The sequence below is a fragment of the Leptonychotes weddellii genome, chromosome 13 (assembly GCF_054177405.1).
Source record: "Leptonychotes weddellii isolate Sample4059 chromosome 13, ASM5417740v2, whole genome shotgun sequence".
Classification (NCBI taxonomy): domain Eukaryota; kingdom Metazoa; phylum Chordata; class Mammalia; order Carnivora; family Phocidae; genus Leptonychotes; species Leptonychotes weddellii.
The window spans coordinates 37269526-37282257 of NC_138381.1; the positions used below are offsets into that span (position 1 = coordinate 37269526).

General features: G+C 39.6%; 1 protein-coding gene across 1 annotated transcript in view; it reads right to left on the minus strand.

Moving 5' to 3' along the window:
• Positions 1 to 2672: 2672 nt before the first annotated feature.
• DSG4 (desmoglein 4) overlaps positions 2673 to 12732 on the minus strand; it is a 58931-nt gene continuing 48871 nt past the window's right edge. The window contains exons 12-16 of the mRNA XM_081802538.1: positions 11151 to 11456; positions 7832 to 7971; positions 7616 to 7679; positions 6119 to 6327; positions 2673 to 3440 (exon numbers count right to left, since the gene is read on the minus strand). Coding sequence (XP_081658664.1) covers positions 2673 to 3440; positions 6119 to 6327; positions 7616 to 7679; positions 7832 to 7971; positions 11151 to 11456 — 1487 coding nt within the window. The remainder of the gene's footprint in view (positions 3441 to 6118; positions 6328 to 7615; positions 7680 to 7831; positions 7972 to 11150; positions 11457 to 12732) is intronic.

Genomic DNA, 12732 nt, shown 5'->3' on the forward strand with positions numbered 1-12732 from the left:
CCCAGGCACCCCTATAAATACTCTGTCTTCTTAATGTCTTCCTTTCCCTTCACCTAATAAGTCTTTTCTAAGAGAACCATTTATGCATTTGATAATGCCTTCCCTTCAGGTAATTGCATGTGGCAAGAGATATGACTCAGACTGTATGTTATTATATTTATTGATTAAATCTCATTTCTTGGATTTCTGGGTCCATTTTCAAACCTTAACATCAGTGCTATCAATGCTATATATAATCTTTATATCCTAGATAAATCAATACCCTAACTCTTCAGCAGTGAAGGGGAAATCTTACTTTATGCTTTCTATTTTGTTTGGTATGATATTTTAATAATATTCCAACTTCAGAGGCTTATCATAAGACCATCTTAGAAATAATGGAGGAGTTCCTCCTCACTGATAATGTTGAGAGAGAAAATAAATTGGTTCTGGTCTTGTTTCCATGAACAGAATAAGGGAAAACATCCACTAGAGGTAGATTTCCTCTTTTGGAAGCACCCTTAAATCTTTGTGTATTGATAAAAAAGTTCATAGAGAAATTTTCTTAGCCTTCTCACAAGTGGTTTCAGTTAAATGCTTAGTACTATTTTCTTTGTCATTTCTCAAATCATATAGTGTTTTCAGTTTTAAACCCATTAGCACATTACATTTAATTATTCACTAGTTTTTTCATAATTTTAAAAATTGTTGGCCCAGTAGAATGCAGACTTCAAGAGAGAAATATCCTCTTCGGGATATGCCATAGCACTGAATGCATGCAAGGTGTTGCATCGCTGGTTGTTGACTGTTAAAATGACCATGGTACTAATGCTTGTTGGCTACCATATGGATTCATCAAATTATAGAGCTATGAAATGTAGCGGGATCTTGGTTGTGAGTAACTACAGTAAGGAATGACTATAACAACTGGTAGTACATGTAATTTGGAAAAAATGAGAAAACATGTAAATAACCTTCTGGCATTATACTGTGTTAGACATTCTGCACTTAAACTTCACAAAACCTATTGTCTTTTTTTGAGATACTTCTTCTTCCAATCAGGAAATAGCAAAGACCATGCAACAGGCCAAACTTGATCCTCTCCATGGCTGCTGAAGTTATAGTATGGAAACCCGGGCCAGAGTACCCAAGCAATGGCTTCAAAGTTCTGTACCACAACTAGCAGGTTGTGGTCATTTTACCTCTCAGGTTCTAAATTCCTCTTCTGTAAAATGAGAGAATTGGGCAAGAGATTATGGGAGATGCTCCAAATTCGATAGTAGTTTTATTTATAAAGGAACAAATTAAGCAAGAAACACTACAGATACTTCCTTCCAAAAGGAATACGCCCTGAAAATAAGTTTATTTCATTTACGTTATTTTACGCGTCACATTATAGTTACTACTATATAGTTTACATATTTTACAGAATTAAATAAAATGGTCTTGCTAGAACTTGTTTTTCTCAAGCCTGCTTTATACCTACTAAAAGTAAGCAATCTGTGCATGTGTTTCCATTTCATTCATTCATTACATAAGTAGCAGTGTTAAAAAGAGAAACACAACTTGGTAATGGACTTAAATATTTTGTTAATTATTCTTGGTAGGAACTCAAAGCTGTATCCCCAGAGTTTTAAGTCGAGAAATGAATTAGAAGTTCTAGGAAGACAGAAATCATGTTTGTCTTCTTCATCTATTTATTCATAGAGATAAGACCGGCACTCAATACATAGTAGCTTCTAAGTAAATATTGTTGAATACATGCATAACTACCAGGTGCTTTGGAGAATATCTGATCACCAAATCAAAGCTCTATGATTTGGATCAACAAAATGGAATAAACCATATTCATACGGTTTTCTGACACAATTAGCAAGAATAGAAAAAACATTCTCTGTAAGAAGGAAATACTCTAATGCTTTCCCTAAGAACTATTTGTACCCTACTGTTGTCATAATTCTTTTTACTATCCTAAATTCATTTACAGTTACTGATATAAATCAATAAAGTGCGATAAAAATTCATCCATATTGATTTATGTATATATGCATATCTATACATATGTAATTCTTTTCAGTGAACCATTTTTCAGTGATGCACTCAGCTGGCAAACTCTTTCCCTGTATTATATTAATTATGCCCGAAATATTGCATATCTTGAGAAACTGTTTGAAGGGACAAATGATTTCAGATCGCTAATGAGATGCTCTATTTTCCTTTTCAACCTCCTTTCAGAAATGTACACTTTGTTCACTTTTTCAATTAAAAAATTTTAACAGAAATATTTCTCAAAAGATAAATACGACTGGTAAATGCAGGCAAGACTTCTTTTGCAGCCTCCAAGAACAAGGGCATCTTGGCTTACACGACCAGTCCTATAGGCCTGAAGACCTCTAAGATTCGCCTTATGAGTTATGTGCTATTTATTAGACAGTATCAAAGGACAGAACACATTTTCTTTAAGTTTTTGGCACATTATTTAAAACCAGAAAGAATTATAAAAGGCTTATATCTAAAGTGCTTAGACATATTCACCCCCCAAAAGATATATTCAAAGAGTGCCATTGACCTTAGGATATTTGAATATTTGTTGGCTGTTAAAATGTTAAATATAGTACATTATACATCTTTGATGGATATGTTGGTGATTACAAGGTGCAAGGTCTCCCTGTAGAATACTGACCCCAAAACACTTACTGTTGGGAGTAATGTATGTTACTATACCGTGTTACTCGGTGTCGAGATGTCATTGGGGATGTGGAACCAGTGGTTTGGCTTCTGTGCATGTTGGGACTCACCATTTGTGTCACTTGAATTTCGGGCCCTACCAAAACACCGCCGCTCATTACAGGTCCCACGCAGCCATCAGTCATGATACCACTGCTCATGTCAGGCCTACTAGGACTAGACAGCACTCTCTCAGTGTAGATTACATTGTGTGTGTTAGCCAACTCAGCAGGTACACAGATATTCCCTTGAACATCATAGACAGGTGCCATTACCGTTTCGGTCACTACAACATTAGGTACGAGCTGAGGATCGAAAACAATTGTAGTGGGTTGCATACATTGGTCAGCCGTTGTGTAAGTCTCGGTCACTACAATATCCCCATGGATCATGGGTTCAGGTATTGCCATTTCTGCCTGGAATTCAGCCTCTGAGAGAGTCATTCCTGAGGAGTCATTAACAAAATAATTAGGCCCCAGCAAAGGCAGGTCGGTACTGATAGGTATGCAGGCCTGCTGTGAAGGAAATGGCTCAATTTCTGTATCTAAGCAGATTTCAGCCAGAGTCCTGAATTTTGGATCGAAAGTGTCCATGCAGCTTTCATCTAAATCATCCACAATCCAACTGCAGCAACCAATGGAGCCAACGGGAGACCCCACTCCCTCGTGGTCGTAAATGAGCAAGCAGTCGTTTGCCGGCCGACCTTCGTCTTCATCTGCATAAGCATACGCTTTCTAAAATTAGAAGAAAAACAGGAAATTAGAAGTTTCTTTTTCCTTAAAGTAACCAAAGAATGACAACAGTGCTTTAAAGGTGTCTGATTTGAGAAGATTTTAATGGAATGAACTGAAAAAAAAAAAACAAAAACACTGATGAGTTTTTGCTGAAATTCTAAATGGAATTTTTAAAGGAGATCAGTCTGTATTAATGGTGCATAGAATTGGAATAAATGTGAATTGTTCTTATTTGAAAGCTAACAAATAATAATTTCTACATTTTATTCAGATTTTGACAATCCAGATTTGTCAAAGGCAAGGTTTTAGTTTTTTGGATTTATAGTCTTTTGTTTCTGAGGTGGTCTAGAAATAACAAAATATATTTAGTTATGTTCAACATGTTATTTACTTAAGGAGAGGTAGTTGATCAACTTGGAATAAAAGCATGTATAAAGATGTCAATATCTTTAAGTTTCAGAGGCTTATGTCCAAATGTTCAGTGGTTTTATGTGACCTAAGCAAAGAGACCCAAGATGTCTTTGGAGTTAGGTTAACAGGAAAAGACAATAAGAGGTTACCTACTGTGACTTTCAAATTATTTTTAATGACAGCCCCTTTAAATGAAATCCTAGGTAGAAGCCCTCTATGTAGAACAGATGAAAGGGAACTTCTCTGTTTGAAGAGGGTGGAGTGGCTGCTAGTTCTCTCCTCGCTTTCCCTCAGTTGCTGTGGCCCTGTTGGGTTCCATGAAATCCCGCAGGACCTGATATAATCTTACCGCCTCTCTATTTTATAAATAAGGTAACCGAAGGCCCAGAGAGCGTGAATGGTGTGCCCAAGACTCAAATAATTGTAGAATGCTACCTCAAGTCCAACTATCCTTTTTACACTATATCGTGCTCCCTACCCTCCGGTCTGTACTATGTACTAGACTCTAAATTCTACCATTGGAAATAAATGGTTTTAAGTCTTGAAATCAGTTCTTCATGAGTTTGGTATTACCTTAAAACTTTGCTGTTTAATATTTTTTTAATTATTATTTTTTATTTATTAGAGAGAGAGAGAGAGTGCAAGTTGTGGGGGAACGGCAGGGGGAGAGGGACAAGCAGACTCCCCACTGAGCAGGGAGCCTGACGTGGGACTCGATCCCAGGACCCTGGGATCATGACCTGAGCTGAAGGCAGACGCTTAACTGACTGAGCCACCCGGGCGCTCTGCCGTTTAATATTTTGAAGTGACACCTCTGTAAGAGGATAATCCCCTCCTGCGTGGGGCACATGTTGGCTGTAGGGGTGGAGGGTGGTGGTGTAAAACGTGGCAGGAAGGAAGCACTTCACCGTCCTGCAGGTTCCACCTAGTAGAGGGAGAGTCTGTGCCTCACCACCTCTGAAATGTAGTGCCAATTTTTAAGTGTAGAGCTGAAATATTTGGGGAAGGATGACCTCAGTGCACACAGAGAAGGAGAACACATTTTGATTTTATTTGACGTATCAGAATGCCCAGTGCAATTTTGACATTAATGGTAAAGCTCTTTTAAAATGAGTGTGATTTTTATGAATGATTCGTTAAATATAATTTCTATGACATTTCTATGATACGTATATAATTTGTGCCCATTTATTGAGTATACTTAGTGATATTGATCACTTATTTATTTATTTTTTAAAGATTTATTTATTTATTTGACAGAGAGAGAGACAGCGAGAGAGGGAACACAAGCAGGGGGAGTGGGAGAGGTAGAAGCAGGCTTCCTGCTGAGCAGGGAGCCTGATGCGGGGCTTGATCCCAGGACCCTGGGATCATGACCTGAGCTGAAGGCAGACACTTAACGACTGAGCCACCCGGGCGCCCCTTGATCACTCATTTAAATAATCGATGCTATTCATGCATAGTCTGTGATAGTATTTGTAACCACCAATTTTAGGAGAGCTTAGAATTACCACAACACCCTTAGCATTTTTTTTTTTTTGTTAAGATCAGTGGTGAAATTCATGTACTACCATATAGGGGGTAAAACAAACCAGTTGAAATGTGATATGAAATGGATTGCTAATTAAATGAAATAAGCATACTTAGTAGGGATTCACAAGGGGATTTATTTATCCTTTGTGCTACTCTGTTAGGCCAATCTAATGCCTATGGAGCTTTCTTCTTTAGAATGCTCATAGACCCATGATCCCTTCTCTTAGTGAGGGACAGGTATCCTTGGGATAGGGCACTGGATACAGAATAGGAGACAGGGGTTCTAGGCCCTGATCTATCATCAAGTCATGGTGATGCTCTGTTTCTGAGTTACCATTCTCTTCCTTCCCCCGTCCTAGCCTTTAATCTATTTTTCTCTCCTTTCTATTGGAGATACCTGCAGAGCGGGAAGGACACCATAAAGACAGGGACACGGATACACATTTTTTTTTTCTTGATCAGGATCCTCCTGTTTTGCTGCTGATATGGGAAACAAAGCAGGAAAACCGGAAGGAAACAGAAAACAAACAAACAAAAATGGATGTAGGTCAATTGAATATGAAATGCGTTTGGCGAATTGGCTTTCTGTATCTTAAGGAGAAATGAAAGACTTTCTTTTTTCAGGATTGGGATAGAGTTGAGAATAACTGAACGTATTTCAGAAGAACCTACTGCCATTGTTGTTATCATTCAGTCTCAAGACTATTTTGAGTAACCGTGTGCAGGGGGATTACCTCAGAGAAATAGCTGTCCAGGAAAGCCATGTTCAGACCTGTGTCTGCATATTCCCACTGGGTCCCTATTGTGGAACTCGTTCTCCGTCGGGCTCCTGCTGGGTCTCCCGCGGCCAGGCCAGCGACTGTCCCCAGACCTGTGTTGAGTTCCACTCCTGACACACCCCCTTCCACCGTTCCTCCGCCCGCGTAGGTGTTAGTGTAGATTTCTGAAAGGAGAGAGTGTTCAGGTGACAGTGCTTGAATGGTCTGCCCTGTTCATCCATGGGAAACACTGCCGGCCACCGTGTGCCGTGTTACACACCCCATCTATCCGCACGAGTAGGTCCTGGAAACCAAGGCAAGGGGCCATTCGAATTCTACCCAGTCTCAGGCTGGCTGATGAAATAAAAGTAGAGGGAGTCAGCTTTCGGACTTTGGCCTCACATTTGCACAAGCTTCTCCCTAGACTCACAGGTGGAGAGCTCGCCAAGAAGGAGCAGGACCTCCGCTTCCGCCCGGGGCTCTCCATCACTGCATCTGGCAACCTGCCCCGGCTGTCAGAGAGGGCTTGCACCCCACCCAGGAGCCCTCCACCCCAAGGCCGGCAGAAACGGAAACAGTCCTCGTTCACCCCAGTGCTGGAGGAACAGCTGGCTTCCAGAGGCGTGTTCAGCCTTCCAGAGTCTGGTTTGGGATACTAAGGAACCACCACTGAGAAATCTCCTGTCTGCTCTCGAATTGGGCAACCTCTCCTCTTTGTTCAGTCGTTGCCCACTAGCTGGGTATTGTACAGTATTGCTAGGTGTACATGGAGCTGGTAAATTAGGAGAATATAACTGGTGAGGCAAATGCACGTGTGGATTTAAGAAAAGTGCTTCAGTGTATATTAGAAGAGCATATTTGCTGCTTTTTCTGTTCTCTTATTTTTTTTTTGAACAGCTTGCATTACAAATAATGGCTATAATACCACTCTGTGCAAGGCACTGTTCTAATGTGTATTTTGTGATATATATATATATAAATTTTGTATGTATACGTATATGTGTATATTTTGTGATATATATTCACATACCACACATATACATATATAATATCTAACTTATATAATATCTAATACATACATTATATATCATACGTATGTGTATATGTCTGTGTGTGTGTCACTCTTTACAGTGACACTTTGAAGTAGATATTATCACAAACTCAATTTCAAAGATAAGGAAATTGAGGCCCAGAGAGGTTAAGTGCTGCGCAAAGACATAGCTGGGCATCAAACTCAAACATTCTAGTTCTAGAGTTTGCCTTTTAAATTGCTACACCATAATCCGCTGCCTGTAGTTTAAGAAAAAGAGAGTGCTAACCTCAAACACGTAACTTTCCCTGCCTTTATGCTGTCATCCAAAGAGATTGGCAGACATACTGTTTTCTTTAAAATTACTTATACATGAAATTTATCTGGTGGAATAATTTTGTAAATTAAAAAAAAAAGAACAACAGAATTTGTTGTCCACTGACCGGAAGAATCTATACGATCCTGGGTATTGGAGGCTGTCATGGGTACACATATATTCGACACATCCTGAAAAGAAAGAAAAATATTTTTAAAATGCATGCTTTATGTTAAACATATAAACACTGACATATTTTTATTTCTGTGTCTTGTATAGTTGTCAAGACATGCTCAATTCCAGTGAAACCCCACACTTCCCTGGAACACGTCAGTGCACTCACCCTGTCCTCGGGATGGGCGCCTTCTATCCTCCAAGACTGCATCACTCCATCTCCCCCTTCTGGCACAGGAGCAAACCTCGTCCCCAGACCTTCGGGCTGTCTTCTTTTGCAACAACACATGAGCAGCAAGAGTGGTGACACTACCCAAGAAAGTGGAAAGAGAGCTCGCACATACTGCCCAATTTGGGAAGTCACTGAATGTCTCCTTTTTTGAAAAACGTGGCATTATATTGAGAACCAAAGGGTTAAATGCAAGTGTAAGAAAGCATCAGGATTGAATGCTAAAGGATTCCCCTAAAGGATTGAATATACATATCCATGTTTATAAACACCAAACCACCAAATCACATAGACTTTTGAAGCTAGACTGAAGGGAATTTGGGATCATGTAACCAGGGTTCTTACTGATAGATTAGGAGAGTAAGGGTCTTTCTTCCCTCTGCTCTAGCACTCCCAGCTGGTTGCTGGCAGATCCAGGATTCAAATCCAGTTTTCTGATTCCTAGTCCCTCCTGTACACACATATAATTGTCTGTGTATGTATATGTATTTGCTAGCTATATATACATATGGATAAATATGTACTTATCTCCATAAGCATGTGTAGATGCACAGGTACCTGGGTATGTATAAACATACACATAGACTGTCTCTGTGGATATGTATATATATATTTGCATATCCATATAAAAACCAATATATACAAACCTATGTAGCCAAACATCATGTACATACGTATAAGTTAAATACATAATCAATATATGCTATCAGAAGGATTGAATACAAATTTCAGTATAGGACCTAGAAATAGGTCTCCTCTTCAACCCTTATACTTATACTTTGAATCAATCAAATATCACCCACTAAACTTAATTGAGCTATTTACATTTATTATTTTAAGATTTTTTTTTTTTAAGATTTTATTTATTTATTTGACAGAGAGAGACACAGCGAGCGAGGGAACACAAGCAGGGGGAGTGGGAGAGGGAGAAGCAGGCTTCCCGCGGAGCAGGGAGCCCAATGCGGGGCTCGATCCCAGGACCCTGGGATCATGACCTGAGCCGAAGGCAGACGCTTAACGGCTGAGCCACCCAGGCGCCCCTATTTTAAGACTTTTGTCTACAAACTGTGATGAAAAATTTACCTCAATTCTACACTTTAATCCATAAATATCAACATTTCTTTTTTTTAAAATATTTTATTTATTTGTTTGACAGAGAGAGAGACAGCAAGATAGGGAACACAAGCAGGGGGAGTGGGAGAGGGAGAAACAGGGTCCCTGCTGAGCAGGGAGCCCGATGTGGGGCTCGATCCTGGACTCGATCCCGGGACTCCGAGATCATGACCTGAGCCGAAGGCAGATGCTTAACGACTGAGTCACCCAGGCGCCCCTAAATATCGACATTTCTTAACTTTTCTAAGATTCTAGTATACACTCAGTTTAGTTCTTTGGGTCCACTCTAGTTTTTTTTTTTATACTTTCCTAATTCCCTAGTATAACATGCATTCCACTGAGTTAATTAGAGGTACGGATGAAAATATCAAAGCTGCTAAATCAGGGCTTTTATTGATTTCGTTGAAATAGTTAATCTCACTTGGAGCAAACATCAAAAGTCTTAAATGAAGGCCCTTTGAGAAGATGTTTTGGGCGGTGACCCCTCCTCTCTCCATCACACTGCTCCTCCCCCACCAGACCACAGCCTGGGCTTTTCCGTTGAGAACAAATAACTTTTTCCAAAAGGGTATGCCCCGTCTACAATCGACTTCACAACTCTTATGTTTCCTTGGCCTGATTAAGGAAGAGGTGTGAAATTTTGAGTGCTAGTCCACCTGGGAATGCGGCTGATCCCTGAACTGCACATCAGCCTCAGCAGAGAGCTTACACATGCCACACCTGGGGTCTCATCTTGATTACTCCTGCTTGAAAAGGATTAATTTTAAAGATTGCCAATGATTCTGATGTGCAGCTGAGACGGAGACTTGCTGGCTTAAAGGCAAGCTGACACCTCGACTCATTTGCTATTGTCGTGTTCTGGGAAAATATCTCTAATACCGTTATGATGATCACTCATGATCTTGGTATAATCTTGAAAGTTCATATTAGTTTAAGAAAGAAAGTCTGCCCAAAAGTCATCTGTTATTTTTTCATTCCTCAAAATAGTAAAGTTTCAGTGTGTACTTCTCCATTGAAACATATTCATATTATAGTTTGAAGGATTTAGTCTGCTTTAATTTTAGAATCCAGTTTTTGATGTCCACAAAATCTAAAGTATTGCAGGCGCAGCCTAAAATGTATTACTCCTCTGAGGATCTACATGTTTTAAAAAATGGTATAGGCAGAGGAGGACCCTTTTTGCGGTGTTTGCTTAGGGACCTCACCATTCCTATGACCCTGGTCCTACTTGCAGACACTCCTATCAAGAGTCCAGAGGCTCATTTTCTCTTCTAGGCTCTTCTGCCTGCTTCTTATTATGCCAGCATGAACAGGTCACCTGATCTCACACATCCTCACTGATTTCTCATTGCCTGTGGACTGAAGCCCAGAATGTCTGGCTTATCATGAACATTCTTTTTTTTTTTTTTTTAATTTTTTTAATTTTTTTTTTTTTTATTATTTATTTGACAGAGAGAGAGAGAGAGACAGAGAGAGAGGGAACACAAGCAGGGGGAGTGGGAGAGGGAGAAGCAGGCTTCCCGCAGAGCAGAGAGCCCGATGCGGGGCTTGATCCCAGGACCCTGGATCATGACCCGAGCCGAAGGCAGACGCTTAACGACTGAGCCACCCAGGCGCCCCTTATCATGAACATTCTTGCGTGATGACTCCCAGCCTGGTTTTTAGCCTGTCCATTTCCTGAGTGTTCAATGCCTTTGATCCTTCTCCTTGTTTATGTTTGTGTTGTTCCTTTCAGATTTCCCTCAAATGCCATCCTCCTTCTAAGAAAATCTTCAGCGTGTAGGGTCTGGGTCAAAGCCACTTTCTCCATAAAGACTCCCAACCTTTCCCACTTGGACTTGAATTGCTTCTTACCTCTCTTAAAGCACGTTGCTGAAATTTTCATGATGGGATTTACTCTATGTTTTGCTGTATTATACTTAGAAATTTGCTTGTGTTTTTCATCTCTATGACCCTCACTAATTCTAGTTATCATTACTGAACAAGTACATGCCCTTATTAGTCCCACTGTTTTCTTCCAGATTCCCCTGAGAATTGCTACAGATACCAAAAGGACATGGCCAAATGAACCTAGCCACCGCAGTGAGCCTGGTTACATTCTTATTTTGAAAAATTGCTGAAAAGGGGGATTCGATCCAGTACTTACAAAGTAGTAGTAGGAGTCCCATAGCGATCATGCCAATCCCTGTCGGTCCGAGACCAACATTTGAACCCCCAGCTTGTTCATCAGTGACAGTCCCATATACGTCACTGGTAGCTGAGCTGCCGTCCTCTACGTTGATGCCCGTGGTACTAAAGTACAAGCACATGTGGTTGTTGTCACAATCACAGGCCTCTAATGCCACAGTCTGTGGCAATTCGCATGCTCGGTTATAGCTGTCCTTCACTATGATTGGGATTTGGTAAACTATGGGATTTAAAGGCTGCTCAGCCATCAGGATTGCAGAGGTGGCTGAAAAGGAAGAGAGGAAAGAGAAAATAAACTGAAATTCCTTGGGGTAACCCTTCTTAATACCCAAGACTCACCTAGGGCCTGATTTTTATCATGTTCCCTTAGTCATACAGCACCCTCTACTTATTTTTTTTTTTAATATTTATAATGAATTGTTGAATACTTCTTCCTGCTGAATTGGTATTTCTCTGAAGCAGGCTAGGACCCTGTTGCTTATTTTCCAGAGCAACAATATTTGGCATATTATAGAAATATTTGATAAATATTTGTCCAATGAATGAAGACTATCGAGCAGAAAGGAAATATTAAAAGTCTTCTATTTAGGATTATGGTTTGCAAATACCCTCCTTAAGACTGTTGTTGATCTCTTATTCAAAGACGCTGTTCTATCATTTACATTTAAGTGATTCCAGTAACTATTATTTTCCTAAATCTTTTTGCTACCATTGCCTATCGATTTGCATGGAAATTATTGCTTAAAACGTAGGTTGAAATTTATTTATTAACCCAGGGAGGGTTTAGAGATGATTAAATTTACACTTAAATCACGAATGTTAATTAATTGATCCATAACATGCAATAATTATAAATATTATGGTTTCTTAATTTCATTTAGCTATATGATAAGCCAGCTATGTCTACCAAAATGTAACCTGTGCACAAGGCAAGAGCTGAATAACGTGCAATGCTATAGCACATTAGGTGAAAGTTTATTCTGTTCTTTAACACCAACATCGAAATAGGACTCCAGGCATATTGTCTCCAATGCGATTATATTTTTTATTGGCAAATCTATAATATAATTTGAATACCTTTATGAACCTCCACATTGAACCTTTTTTTAAAAATGATTTTACTCATAATATCTAGGATCTTAATGAGGAAAACATGGTTAGCAGTTGTTATTTAAGAATGGGATATTGGGCTTTATAGGAAGGGTGAATTCAAAGTTGTCTTGATTTTAATGGGGTTACTTTAATGTCCCTAGCTTTTTAAAATATTAAAGCGGTTTTGTGGAAAAGAGCCAAAAAGTTTTATCATGAAAACAAGTTGCTTAATTTCCTCTTTTGACTAAGTCCTTACGGGTGGCATTTTTTTCTGGCATCCTTTTAGGGTTTCTCCATTCTCTGAATGGAGAAGCTTAGCAGCTTCAGAGAGGTGGGAAATATTTCCTCTCACTCTGGGCTCTGAGGTCTGACCCCCATCCCATCACCCCCTAAACATCTTTTAGTTTTGCCTCAAATGAATATGAAATTAGAGAGCTATTGTAACCCAA